The sequence below is a fragment of the Macrotis lagotis genome, chromosome 1, assembly GCF_037893015.1.
Source record: "Macrotis lagotis isolate mMagLag1 chromosome 1, bilby.v1.9.chrom.fasta, whole genome shotgun sequence".
In the NCBI taxonomy this organism is placed as follows: domain Eukaryota; kingdom Metazoa; phylum Chordata; class Mammalia; order Peramelemorphia; family Peramelidae; genus Macrotis; species Macrotis lagotis.
In genome coordinates this window covers 708,983,197-709,010,140 of record NC_133658.1, presented here as the reverse complement: position 1 = coordinate 709,010,140, position 26,944 = coordinate 708,983,197, and the positions used below count along the sequence as shown (strand labels likewise).

At 35.9% G+C, this 26,944-nt stretch overlaps 1 protein-coding gene across 1 annotated transcript in view; it reads left to right on the top strand.

Annotated features, from left to right (window-relative positions):
• The first annotated feature begins 8,770 nt into the window (after window positions 1-8,770).
• Window positions 8,771-26,944, top strand: part of UPP2 (uridine phosphorylase 2) — a 44,554-nt gene continuing 26,380 nt past the window's right edge. Inside the window, exons 1-3 of the mRNA XM_074215934.1 lie at window positions 8,771-9,074; window positions 18,743-18,860; window positions 25,938-26,096. Coding sequence (XP_074072035.1) covers window positions 9,013-9,074; window positions 18,743-18,860; window positions 25,938-26,096 — 339 coding nt within the window. The 5' untranslated portion in view covers window positions 8,771-9,012. The remainder of the gene's footprint in view (window positions 9,075-18,742; window positions 18,861-25,937; window positions 26,097-26,944) is intronic.

The window sequence follows — 26,944 nt, the reverse complement described above, 5'->3', positions numbered from 1 at the left end:
CTTGGATGTGGGTAATACCCTCTTTGATTATCTAATCATGAACTAAATCCCAATTACATAGAAATAGCCATTTGTAGGATTTGTCAATACAATCATATCTACTTTTTACCGATTAGCTTTCAACATTTCCTGTTTCTTCTAAACTACTCCCCTATGCAATGGTTACAAACTAATCCAGTCACCCACAGCAAAACCTGCTCTGGAAAAATACCCTCCAGTCTGTACCTCCCCCCTTTTTTCTGATGGGAGCACTTGATTTTTTTTTGATTTTTTTTTTTTTCTTTTGGCTAGGCAGTGGGATTAAGAGGAAGAGTAACTGTGTCAAAGACTGCAGAGATAAGGGTGGAGAAAAGGCCATTGGATTTAGACATTAAGAAATCATTGGTAACTTTGGAAAGAGTAGTATTGGTAGAACAATGAAGTTGAAAGCCAGATTGTAAGGGATTAAGAGGAGGTTAAGGGAAGGGGAAGTGAAGACATCTAATGTAGATCAATGAATAAATAAATGATTCAAAGAGTTTAGCCACAAAGGACTGAAGAGATATAAGATGATAGCAGTGAAGGTTTTTTGGAGAATTGGGGGCATGTTTGTGGACAATAGGGAGATAGTAAACATAACATGGAAAGATTAAAGATAAGCAATAGAACGGGGATGATTGGGGGGGCAATCTGTTGAAAGAGATGAATGGAATTGGTTTGTTTGTGAAGGTAGAAGAATTGACTTTGATAAGGAGCAAGTAGTTGTATGGACCAAATTAGTGAACATCTATCTGTAATCTGGTTTGCAAACCTAAAAAGTATATAAATCCCAGCTATTGTTATTATTCTTTTAACGAAGGATGCACTGCTTATTATTATAACCATTTATGCAGCTATGGCTTCTTTCATGCAAAATAATATTGTCTTTCTAAAAAAAAAAAATGAGGAAGATTCTTGAAGACAGCATCCATGACTTCTACCATGACCCCTATAGCACTACTGCAGTAGAGACCAATGAAGGTACTCAATAAAAACTTATAGATTATTTAAATTAGTTACTATGTGGAAAATCTACCTGTCTGAAAATATCTAACCTGGTATCTTGGGAAGCAGAGAAGTCTGCAAATGTTCACTCATTTAACTGATAAATTCCACGAGGGTAAAGATTGACTTTAATTTGGTTTTTGAATCCCCAGCATCTGGTACAGTTCCTGGTATATTATATGTATTTAAAAGCTTATTGGTTTGGAAATGGAGATCACATTCTCCATTTTGAGTCTATCTGACAAAATTAGTCTTAAAAAAATCAACCAGATTCAGTGAATGTTTGTAAAATTTAGAAGCTGTTGCAATAATTTAGACAAGAAGAGGGACTGAACTAAAGTTTTGACAGTGGAGTGGAAAAAATATGAATGACAAATCAACAGAATTTGTCAACTGATTAGACATTGAAATTGGTTTCTGGGAGGGTAGTGATACTATTACCAAAACTTGGAGAATCAGATGCAAGAACTGACTTCTACCTAGCCATTATTTCATTGTACTTAAACCATTATTAACCACCCTTTCCCACTCAAAACTCACATTTGCTTGCTTTCATCATGGTCAGATAATAAGAGTATTAATGTAGTGTTCACGTCACTGGTGTTGTGACTAAAGAGTCTGTAGAGAAGATCAATGCAAATGATTAGAGGAAAATGCTATCACTGTTCATATTACATGCTTCAATGGATTTGAATCTCAGTAGGTTTTATTGCTGCTGATCTCATGAATCAAGGATCATTAATATTATTGGTTTTATTTTTATTTATCTTATTTTTAATTTATAGAATAAAACAGGCATTTCCATAGTATAATTTTTAAAAAGATTATTGCCTGCAAAACTATATATCTATATATCTATGTACATTTCTTTATTTTTCCCTTTTTATTCTCCCTCTTCCCTATTATTGAGATCATAGGTTTAGAGCTAAAAGGGACCTTGAGGTCATTTAACCCAACTACCTGAGATGAGGCAGAGAGAGAGAGAATGTGTCTTTTCTTAAAATCTTCCATCTGGAAATAGAAGCATTTGGGTTTTCTGAATACAAAACTGTCACTCTTTTCATGGCATCAAATGAGGTCAACAGGGAAAGATAAAAAGATTGAAGATATTATTTAACCCAAAGAAGAGAAAATAAAAGGGTATGTTACAATTTTCTTCTAATATAGGAAGAGGTATCATAAGGAAGGGGATAAAATAGTTATAGAAGAAATTTTCTAATTTCTTATATTCTTATAAGCAAGAACTATTAAATATTGGAATGTGAGGTAGAAGGTTCTTGAAGAAATTCCAAGTTCCAAGTATATCTGTTCATCCTACAGATCAGTTCTCTTGGTGTTAATGAAGGGAACACCTGGAACAATGATTTGCTGGTGTCCCTACCTTGTTGCCTCTCTTCCTTTCCTTTCATTACCTCAAAAGACCAGTCATAGGAAGTAGGAAAGATGGAGAAATATCTAGCCTTGAGAGTCATTCTTAAGAATATTTTCCTGGTTTGCAACTTATCCTTCACTCTCTGATTTAAAGAGTCTAAAGCTGTTGTGGAAACAGAGCAATATCCTGAGTTCTCTCTACCCCCACATACATGAGGCATGTTTTTCCTTAAAAGAGATGGAAGTAGGGCAGCTAGGTGGTGTAGTGGATAAAGCACAGGACCTGGAGTCAGGAGTACCTGGGTTCAAATCCGGTCTCAGACACTTAATAATTACCTAACTGTGTGGCCTTGGGCAAGCCACTTAACCCCATTTGCCTTGCAAAAACCTAAAAAAAAAAGAGAGATGGAAGCATCAGGATTTGAATTCAAGTCCTCTGTCTCCCGAGAGACCATTTTTCCATGGGGTCAAATGAATTTAAAAAGATAAAAAATATGGTTTAACCTGAAGAAGAATATCTTACAACAAAGGTGTTTCCATTGAAACTGACCTTGAAACAATTGGTTGAAGGAATTAAGACCATTTTCAAAGCTTCTTGGCCATTTATACAAAACACCCAGGACACACTATCTCTGACAGAAGACCAGTAGGATGACCAATACCAGTACAGGCAAGCTGTGATATATCCCAGGTGAATATTCCTTTCCCTTTTTTCTATTCTGAATGCCTTTCTCTTACTCCTTTAATTGTCAAATGAACAAGTGTCTCATTTTTTTTTTAGTTTTTGGATCTAAACTAATAGAAAACTGACTTGAGTTAGGCCCAGCCCATGATAAGGATGAAGAATCTAAGAGTGAAAGAAGGAAGAAAAAGCCAAGAGTAGCTGAGAAGAATTAGAGGAAAACTGGAAGAACAGGGGTACTCAAGATAGTGGGATATAGAAGAGATCATATGAAAGTTTGTTGAAATTTTTCTTGGAATACCCAATTTTCTAGGTGCACCTTCTTTCAGATTAAACAAATAGATAGATTAGATAGACAGACAGATAGATAACATGTGTATATGCACACATACATATAATGAATGACACAACTTACAGGTAGCATGGAATTCAGATGATTCTTCTCTAAGAAAGGCAGAAATTTCTGCCTGGGAGCAAGAAAGGTCTTGATTAGGCATTTGTTCCCTTTTACACCTATCTAAAAGGGATGTCAGGCTAGAATTATATCTGCCTCCTCAAATACTAACAGTCAAAACATATAGGTGGCACAATGGATAGAGAACTAATCCTGAAGTCAAGAGGACCCAAGTTCAAATCTAGTCTCAGATACAACTCTTACTAGCTGTATGATCTTGGGCAAGTCACTTGCCTAGCATTCAGGGCCATCTCCAAATATCTTGATTCATATCTGGTCACTGGACCCATATGGTTTTAGGGGATAAAGTGAGGCTGGTGACTATGTACAGCACTCCCTCACTCAAATCCAATTCACATGCATGTCATGGCATCACTTCTCTGATGTCTTGGTCTTCTTCGAGAATGAAAGACAAACAACCCAACCTGGACTGGTTCAAAAGGAAGGCTGTTTTTCCTGGTCATTCTTAAAGGGGAAATTACACATAACAGCTTAGCTCCTTCTCATCAAATGCTCATTTCAACCAAAAAACCACCATAAATGGCAAAAGTAAGTAAATTCATCTAAACAACAATCAGAAATCTTCAATGTTATCCAGATTAGAATATACCATAGAACATTTGATAGTGCATGACCTTTTAAGCAAGAAGTGAAATGGCATCTCAGCTCAAACTGAGAAAGAGAAGACCCCATCTCACCCAGATAGATTCATTCTAGCAATCTCTTGGGAGATAAACTGGAAATAAAGGTCATGCTAAGGATTAGTGCAGCTAATCTGTAGCTTCTCTCTCCATATTTATCACTATCTTAAATAGTCTCTGAAATTTCATGTGTCTCTCTCCTAAAATCTCTGGCTCCAGTTCACTAAGTTCCCCATTGCATATTGTACTCAATATTCTTTCCAACACTTTTAAGTTACATCTCTCTTCATACACATCAGTTTAAAAATGCCTGAGGCTATGTTGAAGCTTGGTTATAGGAAAAAGATATATATAATATGATTTAAGTAATACTTTCTTGATCTCATCTACCCTTAAAATGATAGTCTTAGAGGTAGAAGGGAATTTGAAGACCACTCAATATAACTCCTCCATTTTACAGATGAAATTAAGACCCACAGAGATTAAGGTTCATCCAAGGTCACAGAAGAAGTAAGTGGTAAATGCAGAATTCAAACCCAAGTCATCTGAACTAGACATCCAGTCCTCTTTAGGACATGCCGGGGAGCAGAGGAAGATGGAGAGGGGTCTGATTTCTTCTCTCAAATATGCATGACTGAAAGGTAAAATTAAACTGGTAATAAAGCCTAATAAAACCCCTATGGGAGAGGTCAAATTATAATGTTTTCATCACCAGGGAAGAACTAAGGTTAAGTATCTTGCCCAAGGCTAAACCTTGAGGAAGCTAGGATTTGGATATGCTGACTCAGAAAATGAATCTTTTGCCCATGCTGAGTCACATCCTTCTGCTCAGCTTGCAAGAAAGAAAATTACTCAGTGATTGGAGGAGAGCTAAAATCTTTTACTCCTCAAAGAATATAATTGAATATATTTCTTTTTTTCCCTTTCTTCATGAAAAGCACTGACTGGTCAAGTATGGCAGAACCCTTAAAAAATTTAAAAAGCATAATAATTCCCACCCCCTCTCTCTTTCCCTACTAAAAAAAAAATAGAGCAGAGTCAAGGTTCAGCAAAATTGGAAAACTATGGAGCATAAATTGTTTGCCCAGAAGGCCCTAATTAACTCTTGATTTTTAGGGAATCTATCAGCAGATTCCACAATTCACCTGGGTGATGAGGACTTTCTCTAATTCCTAGGGGAGCTCCTTCATGGGGCATATAACTCTCAGAGGGAGTTCCACAGTACTGTTGCAGATCAAAAATGTTGGTTAGCAAAATCCAAGATCTGTACTGGAAACAGGCATTTTAATAAATCAAATTAATTCACTGGATTAATTAATTACCTGACATTTATCTAATTAACTAACACTTTTCACCTTTCAGAACCAGAAGTGAATGCCAGATTGGAGTCCCTGTACCCCTGACATGATTCCATAAACTATAAATTAAAAGCTCCTACAAGTAAGAGATGAAGGGGGAGGGGGAGTTGGCCAAGAAAACTTCAGATGCTGAATGCTTAGCATTGTTGTAGATTGCTGGGAAAGAACCCTGGGCAAGCCGAAATGGGCTGAGTCATAGGGCAGAAGGCTATTGTTGCCATAGCCTACAAAGTGGTATAAGCCAGAGGACAGACTGTTTGTACCCAACTCTCCCACTGCTTTCCAGTCGCCAAAGCAGACATAAATGATAGGTTTTTCTCCTGCTAGGAGTGTGAAAAACTTCCTAACATTTAGTTCAACAAAGTGCAATGGACTACCTTGGAAGCTGGTGGGCTCCCCCTCCCTGGAGGTCTTCAAGCAAAGGTTAGATGACCATATTTTTTGGATATATTTTATAATCAATCAACAATTGTTAGGCACTTCCATATTCCAGGCAATATTTTATATTTATGTAAAACATATATATATATGTATACATATATATGTATATATATAAAAATATAAAAAGTTGGCCTAGATTAGATGGTACCAGTCCTTCTCATCTCTAAACCTAAGGACTCCCAGGCTTTCCCATAAACCTCCCATCTGAACTCTTTTTTTAAGTGTTTCCTCCCATTCAGTTTCGAACCTGAGATGCTCAAGTTCAGGAACTTGATTTTCTTGTTTGTTTTCTGTTTGGGTCCCCAGTACTTTTCACAGTGCTTAGAAAATAGGGTATAATAAATATTTTTTATTTATAGTTTGCTGCCCTCAGGGAGTTTGCAGTCTAATGGAACGGAATAAAGAGGGAATTCTTTTTTAGGTGAGGGTTGAACTAAATATTTTTACCTTTTTCTGGTTACTCAGTACTTATCAAATGCCTGTTGATTACCTGTCTGACTAGGTAACTCTATGGGAAATTCTAAGATTCTGAGTTAGAAGCCTTCATGGATTTTCTCCAAACAAAACTACAGAGCTCCAAACAGTGATTTGGGTGTGGAAATGGCAAAAACTGGGGTTGCTGTTGCTCAGTCATGGGCTAGATTAATTTGGACCCCATTCCGGGATTTCACTAGTAGCAAAAACTCCTAATGATGAAATTCCAATCTCCCAGTGTAGATGGACAACTACATTGAAACTCATGGTCATGGCTAGTACATGAATGAATGAATGAAGGAAAAATATTTATTATGCCCTATTTGCTAAGCACTGTGAAAAGTACTGGGGACCCAAACAGAAAACAAATAAACAAAAAAATCCAGTTCCTGAACTTGAGCATCTCAGGTTCGAAACTGAATGAGGGGGAAACACTTAAAAAAAGAGTTCAGATGGGAGGTTTATGGGAAAGCCTGGGAGTCCTTAGGTTTAGAGATGAGAAGGACTGGTACCATATAATCTAGGCCAACTTCCTTTCTTCTGATTTTACAGATGGGGAACCTAATACCTATAGAGATTGCATGATTCATGCAGGTTAATAAGAGCTTATTTAGCTGCCTTAATGAATTTGATTGATCAATTGATTTATATTCCAGTTTTTAAGAATCCCAGCCCTCCAGATCAAAGGTGTCAAACAGGGAACCTGCAGGTCATTTTGTGACCCACAATACTCCCTAGAGTGGCCAGAACCAGATTAAAATGTAACTGGGAAAATGTTTAAAAAAATAAAATTTAAAATACCATAAAACATAGATAATATTAATATGTGATTTTGTTTTTTGACTTTTTTGCAAGGCAAATAGCGTTAAGTAACTTGCCCAAGGTTACACAGTTAGGTAATTATTAATTGTCTGAGGGAAGATTTGAACTCAGGTCTTCCTGAATCCAGGGCCAGTGCTGTAACCATTGTGCCACCTAGCCACCCCTAATATGTGGTTTTATAAGTTAACATGCAGTCTGAAAGGATCCTTATGGTTATGTGAGTACCATTTCTACTTGAGTTTGATACCTCCACTGTACTGCCAGTTTAACCCCTTGGGTCCTTTCCCTGCACTTTCTCTATTTCAACCTTCAAATTTCTGGTGATTACTCCCGGAGAGAGATGAACTGGTAGAAAGGAAGGTCATTGCTGGGGCACAGGAGAAAAAAAAAGAACTGTCAGTTATAAGAGTACTATGGAAAATGGATATAGATGTCAACACATATGATAGTATTAGGAAAAAATGTTATACCTACATTGTACATTGCTGAAAAAATTAATGTATATTACGAAATTCTAAATGTTCAGAGTAGTTTTGCATCTATGAATATTTTACATTTTGACTTATATGGGAGCCATGAGAGTAATGTTCATAAGGCCTCTATCAGCATAGAACTGTAATTGACTTTCACAGGAGGGTATTAAGAAAGGACACAAGTTTGGTTCCTACTGAACAATTCTGAACTCTTCCTGGAAAGAAAAAGAGAATCTGTTAATAATACAGAATATTAGATAAAAGGGAGACCTTTGAGATTTTTTAATTCAACCCCCACATTTTATAGATGAGCAAAATGAGGGCCCAAGAAGGTTGAAGTAATACTATATTTATTGATTGATTTATAAACATATATTTACATATACATTTATATGTATATAAATATGTATATATATATATATATATATAAACATATCTTTGTGTGTCTATATATATCCATAAAACTCTTTACAAGGACACTGTGTTTTCTAAAAATATCAGATTGACATTTTCATAGGCTCCCTAAACAACCAATTCATTGACAGGCTCAGCATGACAGTCCAGATAGATGGTGAGGCCTCAACAAATGAATGTTGTTTAAATATTGTCCATCTCTATGAGAAGCTGTGTCAGCAAAGTCCAAGGGATATTGTGCTTAAGCATTAACTTTGGATGTTATCCTGACTTGTGGTTACAAAGAATGAAAATAGAAGTTGAGAGCTGGGGGGGGGGGAGTGGTTTGGAGAGAGGTTGATTGTTTGGGGACTGAAAGTTCTCACATGTACGGGGATACTTTTGCAGGAAAACCCAGTGGGGTTGTTATAGAAACCAACAGAGGACTTGCATCGATGTACCTAGTCTCAAAGCAAATAAGTCCATGTGCCCCATCAAACTCATTCTGGGATGAATGCCAGATGTGGGAATATGGACAAACAGTGAGCAGGCTTCCAACTTAAAAATGCAGATAGGATGACACACCTTCTGAGGGAACCAATCTGCTGGTTGAAATGCTTCGGTGCTGTCTGAACCATATTATATAATAAAAGGTCACCAAAGAAGGAGGAATATTTGAATTTATTGGGGTGATGAAAAGTCCAAGGACAAACCCATTGCTAATTTCTGATGAAAAACACGAAGCAAGAAGCATCATTCTAACCACAGTAAACTCATCTGAAAAATTCTGTTTAGATCCACAAATTAAGAGCGGACACTGGCATTTTTCCCCCTCCTTTTGATTTCAAATAGAAGATTGATTGTCTCATAATAGAAAAATATGACCTCTATTTTAGCTGACTCCAGTAAATCCATGAGGACTGACAGGAATACTTATGTTGGGTGAGTAATTTTGACATTTTTGGATTTATTCTGATTAGATGAACATTCCTTAGGTGTTATATTAAATTCAACTCTGAATATTGGCTTGTGCTACTACTTAAACTCCTTAAGTTTAAAGCTTAGGCAGTGGAAATATTATTTATAATATGAAAACAGAAAAAGAAATGCAAGCTGTCTTACCAATAACATTTTCATTTAGATCAGATTTCTGTACACTGATATATCTTAGAAATTGGGGCAATATAAATCATGGATACAGATGTTAAGACTTTAATCAACTCCTATAGGTGAAGAAATTCAAAGTCAAGTCTGAAGTGAACTCCAGAGAGTTCATCCTTCAATTCAGTAGACAATTGGCAGAACCTGGAATGTAATTAAAGGTGCTACCCAGTGCCTCAGGAGGTCTGGTTTGGCTGTTTCTAGGATCCCATTGAGCAGCAACCTCATCTGTTTTGTGACTGACTTTGCATATAATTTGTTTCAAAATATCATGTCACACAACTGTAGAGTAGGCATAAATCTGTGGAAACGGTTGGCATATTTAGCTTAGGTTTCATCCCCAAATTTACAGAATGCTGTGAATCATTAATCTTCATCAAGCTTTAGGCATTTGAACATTGGTTAATTCACTGTGAGTTGTGTGGGATTTCCTCCATCATACTTGTCATTCCAGTATTTCAAGGAAAAGAATCACTTACCCATCCTTAGCAGAGTTGGAACCCGTTAGTATTCCTTATTTCAGGACTAGAGGAGAGAGAGAGAGAGAGAGACAGAGAGAGAGAGACAGACAGAGAGACAGAGAGACAGAGAGACAGAGAGAAACAGAGACAGACAGAGAGAAAGACAGAGAGAAACAGAGACAGAGAGACAGACAGAGACAGACAGAGAGGGAGGGGCAGAGAGAGACAGAGAGACAGAGAATGAAAAATGATGAAGACAAAGAGAGCCATAAGAAGGAGAGGCTTATCCTTTGAGTTCTTCCCTCCTAGGACTTTTCTCTGGTTGTATTTTCTTTTTTCTTTTACATGCGAAAATAGTTTTCAATATTCATCTTTTTTTTTGTAAGCTTCTGAATTCCAACTTTTCTACCACTCTCCCTTCCCTCCCTCTTCTCCATGACAGTGAGCAATATGATATGGATTGTACATGTACAATTGTGTTTAACATAGTTTCAAATCAGTCATTTTGTGTAAGAATTAGAATTGAGAGGAAAAAAAAGAACATGAGAAAGAGAGAAAAAAAAACAAAACAAGTTTTAAAAAACAAACGTATGCTTTGGTCTGCATTCAGAATCCATAGTTTTGCCATGTGGATGGCATTTTCCAATACTAGTCTTTTAGGATTGTCCTTGGTGACTGAACTTCTGAAAGGACCTGAATCCATCATAGTTGATCATCACACAATGTTGCTATTAATGTATACAATGTTCTGCTGGTTCTGCTCACGTTACTCAGCATCAATTCATGCGTGTTTTTCCAAGATTTTCTGAAGTCTTGCTGCACATGATTTCTTTCAAAACATTATCACTCCATCACATTCATATACTATAACTTGTTCAGCCATTCCCCAATTGATGAACATCCCCTCAATTTTCAATTTTGTTACTATAAAACGAGCTGCTATGTGAGTCCTTTTCCCTTTTTATGATCTTTTTTGGCATATAAACCTAATAGTGGCATTACTTACTGGATTAAAGGGTATGCACAGTTTTATTGACCTTTGGATATATTTTCAAACTGTTGTAAAAAATGGTTGGGGGGCGGCTAGGTGGTTCAATGGATAGAGCACCGGCCCTGGAGTCAGGAGTACCTGGGTTCAAATCTGGCCTCAGACACTTAATAATTACCTAGCTGAGTGGCCTTGGGCAAGCCATTTAACCCCATTTGCCTTGCAAAAATCTAAAAAAAAAATGTTTGGATTAGTTCACAACGCCACAACAGTACATCAGTGTCCCAGTTTTGTCACATCCTCTCCAACATTGATCATTTTCCTTTTTTGTCATTTTAGCCAATCTGATAGGTGTAAGGTGGTATCCCAGAGTTATTTTAATTCGTATTTCTCTCAATAATGACTTAGAGCATTTTTTCATATGACTAGAGATAGCTTTAATTTTTTCATCTGAAAACTACCTATCCATATCCTTTTGACCATATATTAGAGAATGACATGTGTTCCTATAAATTTGACTCACTTCTCTGTATTTGTTGAAAATGATTCCTCCATCAGAAACACCAGATGTGAAAATTATTTCCCATCTTTCTGCATTCCTTCTAATCTTTGTTGCATTGATTTTAATTTATATAAAACCTTTTTTATATTTAATGTAATCAAAATTGTCCATTTTGTAATTCGTAATATTTTGTATCTCTTGTTTGGTCATAAACTCCTCCCTTCTCCAAGGATCAGATAGATAAACTATTCCTTGTTCTCTATAATAGCATATGGTATCACCCTTTATGTCTAAATCCTCTACCCATTTTGACCTTATCTTAGTATTGGTATGATTTGTGGGTCTATAATCTCATTTCTGCCATTCTATTTTCCATTTTTCTCAACAGTTTTTATCAAATAGTGAATTCTTATCCCAGAAGCTGAGGTCTTTGGGTTAACCAAACAGTAGATTACTTTAGTCATTTACTACTGTAATTATACCTAAACTATTCCACTGATCCAATACTCTGTTTCTTAGCTAATACCAGACAGTTTTGATGACTGCCACTTTATAATGTAGTTTTTAGATCCAGTTCAGCTAGGCCATCTGGTTGTATTTTTCTAAAGACTGGCCATGTTGTGTAATTTATGAAGCTTTAGGGAAAGGTTTGCATTTCTTCCTTTCTGAACTATGAGCTGTGGCAAAGTAGGAAAAAGAAAGTATAGTACATTCCATAAAGCAAACAAAGTAAGTATTCAATTTTTATACTTATTCACTCATTTATTTATTTACTTATTCAAATTTATATTGCTGCTTTTTTATGGTAATGCACTGGTCATTTTTTCATTCTCTGCTCCTTCTCCAGCCTTTGCTTATTTTTTCATCTTTCCCTTATAACAAAAAAATAGTTAAACAAAACCAACTCACTTAATTGATCATCATGTAATATTCCACATCCATAATCCCTACCTCTCTAATGAAAGAAGAGTTACATTTCTCTTATTTCTTCTCCAGAGCCAAGAATAGTCATAACTGTATTATACTTCATCTTATTACTTTTACAGTTAAATTATTATAGTAGTTATATTTATAATTTTCCTGGTTCTGTTTACTTCACTTTGGGTTTTCCCATGTTTCATTGTATTCCTCCTATTCATCATTTCTTATGGCATCCAATGTTCCATTACATTCTTATGCCACAAGAATTGGAAATTGAGGGGATGCCCATCATTTGGGGAATGACTAAACAAGTTATGGTACATGAATACTATGGAATATTATTGTTTTATAAGAAACCATAAATGGTCAGAATCTAGAGAAGTATGGAATGACTTACAGGATCTGATGTTGAGAGAAGGGAGCAAGACCAAGAGAACAATGTACATATTAACAGCAACATTGTGAGATGATCAACCTTGATGGAAGCAACTCCTCTCAGCAGTTTAGAGAGCTAAGACAACCATATTAGACCAGTTATAGACAATGTTATTCACATCCAGAGGAAGAAAAACAAAAAAGAAAAAAAAAGAAAAACTAGCCCTTCAAAATCTGATGAACACTTTATAAAAATTATCTGTTATGTATCTCTTTCCCTTAATCCTAATTCCTCATACCAAAAATGACTAATATGTAAACATGTTTATCCAAAATATGTATGTACAATGCTAACCTGACTGCTTGCCACTGAGGGGAGCGGGGTGGGAAGGAAGGGTAGAAGGAAATTTTGTAACTTAAAAATATACATGTGCATAAGGATGAAAACTAATTAATTAATTAATTAAATAAAAATAAAATAAAAACATTCTTATGCCACAATTAGTTGTCATTCTGCACATGTACACACACAAACAGCACCAAGCATACACACACAACATCAAACAATTTAGAAAGAGAAGATAAAAGTTTTTTTCTGCACTAGAGATGTGTTCATCATATTCTGAAGGGCTAGTGTTTCTTTTTTTGTTGTTGTTTTTTTTCCTCTGGATGAAGTTCTAGATGAGTCTTTATTGCAGGTTATTTGGAGGTTCTTGGGAAGCTCCTTCCTTCTAAGACATGATGAATTTCCTGATGGGACTCTTATACACTATGATGAGTTGACTATCAAGGAAAAGGAAACATTTTTTCTTTTCTGAAAGGTTTTCCTTTGTCTTAAAGAATAGGTTTAATCTGGCTAAGATGGTTTGGAGGTTCATTCTTGAAAACCAGGAAAATAGACTAGATAAATAATTGAGAATATTTATCAACTTAGCAATAATTACAATAGTAATATTCCAGTGCTTCAGAGACCTGTGATTTGATCATTGCAAGTACTCCTTCCCATTGCAGTTCTATAGATCTACTATGATTTAGTAATGATGGTTTTCAGGAATTGCTGGGGTCACTTCAGTGATGAGCCTCTCTGAACTTTAGAGCCCTCAAATAATAGACATTTGGGAAAGCTAGGTGATACATGGATAGACTGTAGACAGAGTCAAGAAGACCTGACCTCAATTCCAGTCTTGGAATTGACACTAGTTGTGTCACTCTGGTCAAGTCATTTAACCACTGTTTACCTCAGTTTTTTTCACTCTAACATGGGGATAAAAATGGCACCCACTTCCCAAGGTCATAGTGAGAATCAAATGAAATAATAGTTGAAAAATGCTTAAGACAGTGTCTGTATATAGTGAGTACTATATCTATAAATGCTCAGTATTATAAGGATAATGATGATGGTGATGATGAGATTATATTCCTCACTACTCCCAGTATGGTTATTTGAATCTTAACTCAAGCCTCCATCCAATGCAAAAGCTTTTCTCTCTTGCTTGATCATACAAGAGACATGTAGATTCAAGGACAAAATCATTTAAACAGGAGGCAACAAAAATAACAAAGATGAGGCTTAGTAGTAAAATATTCTTTGAATCCGTAACAATAAGAGGTTACTTTCAGGGGAATTATATTCTAATTTTTTTAAAAAAAAAAAACAAACCTCCTGATTCTTCAGTATGGCAGGAAAAGGATGCAGTCCCTTCAGAAGTCATGGCCACATTGGCAAATATTTATAGTATACTGTTGTCTGCCTTTGGGCATTTCTTTCTGAAAAGTCTCCTGTAGCATGCCAGAAAATTGTCAAATGCTTTCACCTTGGCTCTAGAAGTTTTAGTCCAACTATGACTCTGATGTTGAGGTATATCCTTGCCATAGAATGTATATGGTTTCTCCACCCTAATCCTAGCTCCATTAAATGACTGATTGCATAGCTCTGTATACTCCCATGTTCATCAGATTCTTATTCTGTATTCTTGCCATCCTCTTTTTAAACATCCAGCCTTGAGCACAGTTCCCGCCAGTCAGAGTCCTTGCAAGAGTGACATCACTACACTCTAGACGAGCAAATTCCTCTGGGAAATCTAGTCCTGAAAACTTCTCCTGTTGAATGATACCTCTTGCTGAATTTCTAGTGACACCCTTGTAAAGGGAAGAGAGAGTACAGTTAAGTCTACTATGTGACAGACATTATGTTCAGACCTTTACAAATATTATCTCATTGTATCTTTACAACCTTTTGCAATAGGTACTTAAATAGATAAACTAAAAGATAGTTTAAATACCTTATTAAAGATATATATATATATATGTATGTATATATACATATATATATGCACACACATATACACACTATAGTTTTCTGTCAGGCTTATACCTTCAGTCCTTTCATCTGACATACTACAAGAATAAAGAACTGAAATTTGGATAACATCGTGATATATGCTAAATGTTTATGTATGCCATCTTATCTGATGCCTATAAGAACTTTGTGAGGTAATTAATGCAAATATTATCCCATTTTATAAGTTAGGAAACTGAGACCTAGAAAATTCAAGTGACTTAAGCATGTTATATAGTGGCAAAAACAAGACTTGACCCCAGGTCTTCTGAATCTAAGCAAGACACTATTCTAGTATACCACAGTGATTCTTGGATTCTATTAAAGGCCTAAGAAAAAACTTCAGCTAAAAAAAAAGCAGTCCTTGGGAATAAGAAAGAATCTGAATTATATAAAAAGAGCAGATGGAAGAACATATACGTTTATATGAGTTTGGGAAAAAAGGGAAATTTTGTGAGGAAATTACTTTCTGCCCCCCAGGAAAAGCAAATAACCCCCCTGAGGAGGTGATGCTTGAATATCTGAGAGTTCTGCTCTGATCTGCCAGTACATTCTATAAAATGATGTCCTCTACCTGGGGGTAGCTAATTAGCCAAGTGATAGCAGTCTTTTATACTCCCTGGCTAAAGGAACTCAACCAGAGATTTTATTCCACTTTACCCCATAAAGAAAAAGTCAAAACCACAACTTCTGAAAGTATGAAAAAGGAGCCCTTGAGAAAGGAGTCCTCAGATCGTTCTGAATCTAGGAAATTTGCTTCTTTCTTGGATTTTTGTGTGCTTTTGTTTTCCTTTAGTTTAATTTCTTAGTAAAAATTACTTTAGAAAAATCCTAACCACATATTGTTTGAGGAAAAGGGAATTTAGTTAGTATAGAAAGAAGTACCCCTAATGACTAAGCATAACAGTGGCAGTTGACTAAAAGAATTTCAGATAGATGAGACACTGGTAAAGATAAGGAATGAGAATCCAGGGTGGAATCAGTAACACCTGTGGACCTTTTCCTTTTCCTTTCTGCTATGAGGATTTAAGAAAGCAATGGTAGATTGCAAAGTTTATTATTTAGCAAGTAATGGGATATTTGCCTTTTTTTTATTCTTTTTTCCTGATTTAACTTGGAAAAATAAAGGGTATCTACTCTAAAATTATTCATGATGAAGGTTAGTAGCTAAAAGGAAAAGAAGGTAAAGAAGAAGGGTCTGTGGGGAGAGACCAGTCAATGGTAACCAGGAGAAGGGAAGGACTTAGGAGGGAGTTTTATTTTTTCCCTTAATTTTTGAACTGAGAAGATGACATCCAATAGATTGGGTGACCCTTTAGAAACTCACCGTAATTTAATCTGAAAAATAGGTCATTGGGTGGCTATAATACAGATCAATAAGAGATGGTGGAAAATACAACCCTCCAACTGTGAAAAAGGGTCTGTACCAGGGGAATTAACACACTTTCATCTGTAAGAGATGCTCAGGAAATAAAACATATTAGGGAAAATGGTTATTCTTTCTAATTCTAAGAATTCTATTTTGTTTTCCTCCTTTTAATAACTTCTCTGTAATATTACAAAGTGCATGCTTGCAAATGAGGATTATAGATTTGGAGCTAGATGAGTCCTTAGAGATCATCCTGTCTACATTTTACAGAGGCATCTAGGTAGTACTAGTAGTTCTAGTAGATAGTACTAGGTAGTACTGGTAGTAGTTCTAGAGTTGGGGAGACCTGAGTTCAAATCTGACCTCAAATACTTATTAGCAGTGTGACCCTGAACAAATCATTTTACCTCTATCTGTTTCCATTTCCCCATCAGCAAAATGAAGATGTCATAATAGCACCTACCTCCCATGGTTGTTGGGGATAAAATAATAGATAACATGTGTAAAACTTCCTAGAATATAATTTGTGCTTAATCAATGCTTGTTCCCTTCCCTTTAAATGAGTAATTCATCTACCTCTACCGGGGATGTTAGGTATTTTTTCCTAGGTTTGCTGATAGATGATTTTGAGTCAAAGGAATGAGAAAATCTCACAAAATAAACTGCAGCTTTTTTGGGTCAACTCATGGATAGCTGTTGACTTTCTTCCTTTCTCATCCAAGGTAATTTTCCACAGAGGCCATAGCAGATACTAAATATTGATAGATTTGCACCTGGAGGATAATTTTGACTTGAATCTCAGGTATAAATGGGCCAGGGAATAGATTTCCCCTAATGTTGGATAAGGATTTGAGGTCAACTTATTCAAAAACTGACTCTCAATTGTTGCATTATCTTTCTTTCCTTCCTTTTTTCTTTTCTTTTGCCATCTTTTTATCTTGTGATTGCATTTCTGGATTTCCCTTCAGGAACTCTTGCTCCAGAGAATGAGTAGGATAAGTCTGGGAAAGTATAACAGTCAGCTTTGCTTCTTTCAGGCCACTATAAAATTTGACTCAGATAAGGTTTTTGTTTGTTTAAGTGTGAATGGTGGGTAAAAGTCAGGTAACATCCAAGATGAGTCAGAAACTAAACACTGATTTACAGAAAGGATAAGGAAAGCTTAACTCAAGTGGTAGGAATAATATCACCTGCAATAAGTCATTAGAAGGCAAAACGGACTAGAAAGGAAGTTAAACTGAGATGAAAACAGATAGGGAAGGTAGAGAGACTTGAAGACTGTGGTCTGAAGTCAAAGTTTGATCTAGAAGGCGCTACTGAAATACTGGAGATAGGTGAGTAATATGGTAAAATCAAAATCAAGGAATTGACAATCTGAAAATCTTTTACAATTGGAGATATTATAATAGTATTTATTTCTTGATTTGTATTATTTTCTTTGTAGATATTTGGTCTGTCAGTATATAATCTGTTATTCTTTTTTCCTTGTCTGTCTCTGTCTTTCCTGACTCTCTCTCTCTCTCTTTCCCCCATCCCTTTTTCACACACACACACACACACACACACACACACACACACACACCCCAAATCTATCTAGAGCTTTTGCTCTCAATTAGAAATTTGTTTGCTCTTAGGGCAAGAGATTTGATGCTTTTCATTTTTCCGCTTCTTATCTGACCTTTGGTATTTTTTTAAATTATCTCTATTCTTTATCCCTTCTGCTTTTTGTTCCTTTACAATTCCATTGTGACCTTCTTTACTTTTTTTTCTCTATATGTTTTCCCATTCTCTTTGTTCATTTCTTCTCCTATTTCATCTCTCAAAAGCCATGTACCCTATTATCAATTACTTAATAAGCATTTGCTGAGCACCTGAGAAGTGTTAGGCATCATGCTGAACCCTGAAGACACAAAGATCAAAAAAAAAATAGGACTTGCCTTCAAAGAGCTTATGGGCCAGCCAGAGGAGACAAGAATATGCAATTTTATCCACATGTCTACATTTTGTGGGAAGGCACTGCTACTTTGGGGAGACTCAGGGAAGACCTCATGAAGAATCTTTTCTTACCTTCCAACGGTTTTCTCTCTTATCCATTTGTTTCATGGTTATTTGTTTTGTGCTTCCGTGATCTTTTCCTGCCATAATATTTTGTGACCTACAACTAGTCATAGGATAAACAACATTTTCTTCCATCATGGCAGCCACTGATTGACAAAGTCAATGAAAAAGCATCCCTCTTTTTCTGACTAGTTTCTACTTCTGCTTCAACATTTAGGATTCCTTGTGTTGGGAGATCATGCCCAAGGAATACCAGCAAATTACTTAACCCCAGCACAAGGTTTGTGACCTACATGAAAGATGAGAATAGGCATATAAGCCATATTGGGAAACAAACACGATAATATTTCATGATATATTTCAATCTGATTTTCATTCTTCTTTTTCTGTGGGGAATTTAGAATCCCCTGATCACATTAATTCCATTTCTTTTTCAGAAATAGGTTTGTCCATGTTAAAAACCCTCACCTGGATTCTATGGATGAAGATATTCTTTACCACTTGGATTTAGGAACAAAGACACATAACCTTCCAGCCATGTTTGGTGATGTAAAGGTAAATAAAGAAGTCCAAGTATTGGTTCCCTTCATCTGCTGCCTCTCATTTTTAATTTATCTGAGTTTCACATTTAGTATTAAAAGGAGTTGAGGCCAATCTCATTTTATGAAACTATTCCAAATTTAAAAAATAATAGAGTAATTCTTCTTTATCCCCAATGAGACATGACTCCCAAGCTAATTTGAATACAAGTTACATATACTGGTTATTTTTGCCCAGACACATAGGAAATGATATTGATAACCTTAATGGTCCTCAGAGCTTGGGGACTGACTAAGTCATTCAAGATCTGTGTAAGGTATACATTTATAAGTGAATCTGAATTTTCATAATCCTCAAATCATTAAACCCAATACTATCTAACTGGCATAAAATTCTTTATTTCACTTTTAAAAAATACAATGACTCAGATGACATTATTCAGCTTTGTTATTTTTCCCAAGAAATTTACCATCCAGCAATGCTGAGAACCATCTTTATTGTCTTGCAATCTAAGCAATTGTCTTGGAACCTCTGCTTTTGGTAGAGGGAAGGAGAAATAGTATAGGGAACAGATCACTGAAGCTGCGCAGTGTCTCAAGGTTATAACAGGAGAGGAGTAAGGGAAAGTAGCATCAACCTTTTGTTATGTTGTGCTCATACACAAGCAGCCCTGAGCTCTCCCATCCTCCTTCCATCACCAAGGCAACATGGGAGACTGGGGCTGGCTCACTGGCAGCTGTGTCCTTTCCCACCCTTTCAAACATGCCCTTCAAGCTGCATGTTGCCCTTTTGTGATACCTATGCCATTGACTACTTTATTTAAACTGTAATACTTTTTCCACCTATTGTCCTTGATGCTTAAGCTCAGTTCAATCAATCAAGGCTGTTCTTCATGCTTCTTACTAGATTTCCCTTGAATGAAGATATCCCTGGAACCTGACACTGTGATTATGCCTAGACCCTATAGCCCTCTAAGGATGGCACTGGCGTGGAGGAATCGTAGGCAGGAACATGAACTAAACAATCCATTAAATGAATGAGTAATTCCTTGGTGTAGTGCTTGATCCCTTTCAAAACTTTTTCCTTGATAATATCTCTTTTGCTCCTCATAATAATCTGAAAAAATTAGCAGTATCATACCTCTTTTGCAGAGTTGGCAACTGAGGTTCACAGAAATTATTCAATACTTATCTAGAATAAGAAGACATTTAAAAGACTGAACCAGAAGCAGAATGTCCACCTCTGACACAACCCATCACATAAATGATAGCCCCCTAACTCTCATCCTACTAAACCAGGTGATCCATGATGATAGAACTGAAGTGTTATTACTGGATGCTGAGAATTAGTGTCTTTGTTGAACAACGTTTGGATGGTACTTTGATTTTTATGGCTAAGACCAGCTCAGGTTCTTATTCATGAGTATAGCACATTGAAAAGATGATTGGATTTGGACTGAGAGGATCTGGGTCTGAATCCTCGATTATGTGACCTCAGGCAACTCAGTTCCCCTTCATGGACCTCAGTTGCTTCACCTATTAAACAAGGAAAAGATGATTTCTAAAGTTGGTTCCAATTCAGAATGGTTTTGCTTGTGAAAGATATTTCCTGTGAATCATTTGTTTCACCCATAATAATCCCATTTTAGAGCTCTTGAAAGTTTGCAAAGAATTTGCTTCACAGTCACCCTGTGGAGTAGGTAGTAAAAGTATTATTATGATGCCAATTTTGAAAGAAAGAAACAGCCTCAGAAAGCTTACTTGCCTTGCTTGTGGTTTTACAGATAGTAAGGGACTGAGATGGAGTTGGAATAAACAATATTTACACTTTGTTGTACTGGGCTCACTCCAGGAATCATGTCAGTAGCATTTCTCCTGGAGGAAAGTATCTAAGAGTTTGATCTCAGCATTCCCTCTATTCATGCTGCCATAGGAAGGAAGTTTTAGGAGACATCTAGTCAGAACATAGAGGGCTCCAGCCTCATGCACATACTAGCTGTGCAACCATCAAAAAGCTCCCTTAACCTTGGCTTCCTTATCTCTAAAAATAAGTATAATCACACTTTCTACTTCTATCCCTCCAGAGTTGTTGTAAGATTAAAAAAGAGATAATATTTGTAAAGTATTTTGTAAAGCTTAAAGTGCTACTTAAATGACAATATAATAATAATAATAATAATAATAATTATTATTATAGACTTTACTGGTTCCATTTACCAAGGCTTGAATTCACCTGTCTGCATGCTCCTTTATGTGAACCTCCATGCCAAGCAGATATTGCTTACCTTTGACAATTATATATAATCAAAATTCTAATATAATAAATTTAATAATAAACACAATGTAATATATAATAAACATAATAAGACAACCTGGAGCAATGAAATCAGAATGACCTGGATTCGAATTACCCCTCTAATGCCTACTGTATGACTTTGGACAAGTCACTTAAACTTTCATCACCACTGGAAGCTCAGAATATAAGTTGGAGAGTCAGGATTGATCTGCACTGGTCCTTATCTGTAAATCACAAGTCTGGTCAAAAAGCATTGAATTGAATTGTTAAATTGTGGTAAAGAAACAAGGGGAGATTTCCAAATCAGAATTATCTGTTTGACCCATACCTTTGGGAGCAGAAACTGTAGGATGGCAGGAGAAGAATGAAAGGAGAATCTTTTTGACATTAACTGGAACCTATAAGTAGAGCCAGAAAAAGAGCAAGACTTTGCCCCAGGAATATAAATTGCTGACGTCACTAGTCATTCTTAGGTAGCATGGATGCAACAAAATTTTATACCAAGTTAGCAAGAAGTTAAAATAGGATACTTTCAGAGGGTGGGCTGGAGACGTCCATCCTAGCCTCTTTCCCTCTGCATCCTACTAAATGGAAGGCTACTAAGCATCTACCTCACATCTCTAACCCAGAGTGTCTGGCATTTTCCTTTCTATAGGTATATATCATATTCTCTCTCCCTCTGTGACTTTATGCTACTTTAACTGTGACTGGAAGAACCGGCCTCTTTAATTCACATTTAGAAATGCTTTTCTTCCATCTTCCTCCTTCCTTAACTCTGCTTTGGAATTTTATAGGGTCAATTTATTGCTTAATTTTAAACTTAATAGCAGCAGTCCTCCTGGGACAGGAAATTTTTCTGGAAAATACTAAAGCCTAAAAATAATTCAGAGCTGCTACTTTGAGACTTTGGTTTTGTGATTTTTGTCCTTCAAATGATGAAGATTGTGGCTTATCATAAGTATACATTGATATTGTCTATGTTTTCCAATAAATTCTCTCTAGGGAATCCATGCAACATGGCAGAATGGAAGTGTGGAAGAGAAGCTAGATCTCTTGACATTTCCTAGATGCCAATGGTTGATTTCTTTTAAGTGATAGAATTAGTGAGATACCTACAGAAACCAAATTGTCCTAAGGACATTTGAACATGAAACTGGGAGTATAATAAAGAGAAGAAAAAGCTCTATATATTTATCTATACAATTTAGAATGATGCAGTAAGAATCACCAAAGCTGTAAAGTAGGAAACTTAATTTTAGATATTTCTTTTTTAAAAAATCAAAACTGGAAATAAGATAGAGTATATCATATAGTAAGAACTAAGTAAACTTTTTCAGTAACTATTCTTGTTTCCTCTACACATTATTATGACTTTTATGAGTCCTCCCCACCACTGCCTTTATGGAGTGAACAAGGGCAAATGAAAAAACTTATTTGAGACTTGGACTGAAATTATGTCATGGGAATCCTTTGGCAATCTGACAAAACCCTAGGACCCCTCAGAATATTTTTAAGAAATTAAAAAATATAGGATTACAAAGGAAATAAATTTTATTGATATACATTTATCTAATTTTTTTAAAAAATCAAAGGTCCTGAACTGAGCTTTAAAGTAGAAATTTTAAGAAACTGAGGGGAAAAAAAGATTCTATAGATTGAGAAAGATACAATCAAGGTCAGTGTTGGTGGTCTCCAGTCATACTTAACTTCCCGCTTAAACATTCAATTGAAAATTGGATCTATAATTGGAATACTAGTGCCTCTGATTTAGGGCTTTGGTTTTAAGAATTGTCAGTTACTAACTCTTATCTAGGCTTTTTCTGTCTGACCATATCATCTTTATGGCTCCAGAAACATCCAGTAATGCCTGTTGATTGCAGCAATAGCTAGAGTTCAAAGGAGAAATAAAACCACAAGTGACTCTAACATCTGTTTTGGCTTTATGATCAATATAAAACATAGTAATTTACATTCACTGGTATCAGACAATGAGGTTATTTAGAAACTATCATACTTAGCAAAAAATAGCTTGGCATATACTTAAATCTCAAGCCAACTCTTGTTTTTTCATGATAATACAGGAGGAAATTGAATACCTCATGGTTTTACCTCCTTTTCTATCCATCCTTTAAATTTGAATTGAGTTATAGCTGATTAGCAACTACTAGTTCCTTAGCATATAAAACAAGAAGCTACAAAAATGACTCTAATGGTGATCAGTGAAAGAGAATTGTAGTAGTAGTAGTAGTGAACATAATTAATAATAATGATAATAGGAGCACATCATACAACCAGAATATCCAAAAGCTTAAGGAAATAATGTTAAAACTTCCAACATTAACAAGCATTTATTGAGTGTCCACGATAGGTGAGTTCCTGTCCTAGGTACTAGAAATATAAAGTGAATAATGAAACAACTACCCCAATTCATAAGGAGCTTTCAATTGACTAGGAAAGAAGATAGGCACATAAATAAGTAAATACAAGGAAATTTGAGACAGAGAACAAAAATAAGCAATTGGTTTGAGAAAGGTTTCTTTAGGACAATTATGTCATGGGAATCCTTTGGCAATCTGACAAAACCCTAGGACCCCTCAGAATATTTTTAAGAAATTAAAAAATATAGGATTACAAAGGAAATAAATTTTATTGATATACATTTATCTAATTTTTTAAAAAAATCAAAGGTCCTGAACTGAGCTTTAAAGTAGAAATTTTAAGAAACTGAGGGGAAAAAAAGATTCTATAGATTGAGAAAGATACAATAATGAGATGAATGCTGAATTCAAGGAACAACAATTGTCAGTTTGGAACATAGAAAACATGAAGGTGAGTATTAGAAAGTAAGTCAGGAAAGGTAGGTTGAACCTTGATTATTAAAGGCTTTAAAATCAATGTTGAAGAATTTTTATCTTATACTAGAGGCAAGAGGGAAGTGACGTGGTCGGACCTGTGCTTTATGAAGACTATTTTTACAATTTTGTGAAGAATGAATTGGAGAAGGGAGAAAAAGGATTCAGGAAGAGTACATCAACAAGCATTTATTAAGTTTTTATGAAATACCAACTACTCTGCTAAATTATGAGAATACAAAAAAAAGACAAAAACATGTCACCTCCTCTCAAGGAACTCACATTCTACTGAGGAAGACAACATTGAACATGGGCATTAGGGAGGAGGAAAAGCACATACATGATACAGAGAGTATTAATGAAAGGAAATGTGAGGAGCAAAGATAACATTTAGAATAGACATTGTGTAAAGATTAAAAGTCACCATAGGACTCTTATCTAAACCAATTTTAACATTTCCTACTCTTGAGTGACTTATTTTCTCTTCGTCAGGATGTGCTTCCCAAGAACTGCTGTTGTTCCTCTATCTCTTCATTTCTTTGCTGAGCTAAGACCTTGTGCCTTGTGCCTAGAAGCTAGGCTAAATCTTCTGTGATTGACTCCTTATCCATATTAGCTAGGAATGGGTCCTCAAAATAGGAACTGAAAACTATTAATCATATTTCATGTCTATTATTTCTTCAACATAATTACTTACCCTTAGCCTCTTTTCTTAGAATTTGTGGCACCCTTGAGTACAACACTTCTATTATCATCTTTTAGAGTTCCTTGACCTTTTGATGCCTGTCCATTCTGCCTCTGCCCCAAAGCCCTGTTGGTCTTGCTTGCCACACCAAATAGCATGCCAAGAACCTAGGCATGGATTTATCCTGCCTAAGTATAGGCCTGCTCAGAATCTGGACTCGGTTCAATAATGTCTTCATCATAAAAACTTCAGTAGACACTCTGTATTAAAAAATACTAATAACTTATTTTTAAATTCATGGGATTGCCAGTAAAACAATTCTCAAACTTTTGCTGAATTAAAGAACCTACTGGTTCTTTAAAAATGTATACTAATATTAGTATGATTTAATTTTTCAATTTCATTTATTATTTAATACAGGAATTGGGCATATGTCTGAAACATGCCAAGATACTCAATGTAAACAAAAACATTAGAAAACACTGATGAAATGTGAACCATTCTTTTTTTTAATTTTGTGACTTTATCTTTGCTGACTGATTCACTTAAACTGATCATACTGGAGTTATGTTTTAGTCTAGCTTAGTCTAGTTTAGTTTAATTCCAGGTTAATATTAAATATTGATCAGGTAATATTTGTCATGAACTAATAATAATGGCAATGACGATGATGATGGTAACATGGCACCTCTGCCCCTTGCTATATCCTGGAATATGTCTGAGGAAAAAGATGAAGAACAATTCCTCAAAAGCTGAGTGGGACAAGATAAGTCCTAGCTTGCCTCAGACATGTTCTAGCTAGGCAAATCAGGTAATCTGATTTGCCTCTGTTTCTTCTTCTGTAAAATACTAGAGAAGCAAATGGCAAACTTTTCCAAGACAATTCCAAATGGAGTCATAAAGAGTCAGCTATTACTGAAAGATGACTGACAATAACAATATTCATGGCACTTTTCACAGAGGATCTTATTGAATCCTCTCAAAACCTGAGTAAGTTAAGGGCTGATTATTTCCATTTTATAGGTGAGAAAACTCAGGCACAGAGAAATTAAATAATATTCTTATAGTCACACAACATCTAAGTGTCAGAGGTAGGATTTGAATGTCCATCTCTCCTGCCTCCAAGGCAAGCACAAATTCACCTCACTCCCTACTCACTGCAGCATGGACATCCTCTAATATATTTGAGGAGTTGAATGAGACATTTTAGAAACCAACTGAACTTTGATTCCTATATTGATTAGATGGTTTTCTTTCCAGTTTGTCTGTGTTGGAGGGAGCCCCAATAGGATGAAGGCTTTTGCACTGTTTATCCACAATGAACTTGGACTTGAGGGAAGTGAAGAAGACATACAAGACATTTGTGCTGGGACAGACAGATATTGTATGTACAAAACTGGCCCAGTACTTTCCATCAGTGTAAGTACTAAAGCATTGTATCTATATACCTCCTGGAAACTATTGAAATCATTGGAGCTGGATAGAAAAATCTGGCTACTTGTGAATGAATGGATGGATGAATGAATATTATGAGCTTTTACATATATGTTATCAGTACTGTGATAAACCCTAAGGATATGAAGAGAAAAATTGCGAAGGTGCCTGTCTTTAAGGTGTTTATACTCTACTGGGAAATTCAATATATGTAAGAAGATTCAGCTGCAGGGTGGTTGAAAGATCTAAAGGACAATGGATTTTTGTGATAGGGAGAAGGCAAAGCCCAGGTGGCAGAACCTGAGGGTCTAGAGGGCATTGCGTCAAAGAAGAAGGAAAGACCCAGAGAACTTTAGGAGTCTTTGTCAGGGTCAAAAAGATAAGGTTTAGAATCCTCCACCTTACTAGCAGAACTGAAGTTGTATATTCCCAGCTCATAGAAGCAATTTGAGCAGTTATGCCCATTCTGTATGGTGGGGGGGGAAGGGGTCTGTTCCACCTCAAGTGGAAAACAGTAAGTGAACCAAAGGCTCCAAATAATAACTGACATTTATATAGTGCTTTAGAAGTATTATCTTATTTAACCCTTACAACCAGTGGGGTACATATTATTATTATTATCCCATTTTACAATTGAGGAAACTGAGACAGCCAAAGATTAAATGACTTGCCCAGGGTCACACAACTGTCTGAAGCCAGATTTGAACTCAGGTCAAATGCCCCACTTAGCTGTTTTTGTTTTTGTATTTTACATTATGGAGGTCCTCCAGTAGTGCATCAACTTCCTGGTCATTGGGAAAAAGATCACGCATTAAGAACATCAGCAGTTAATG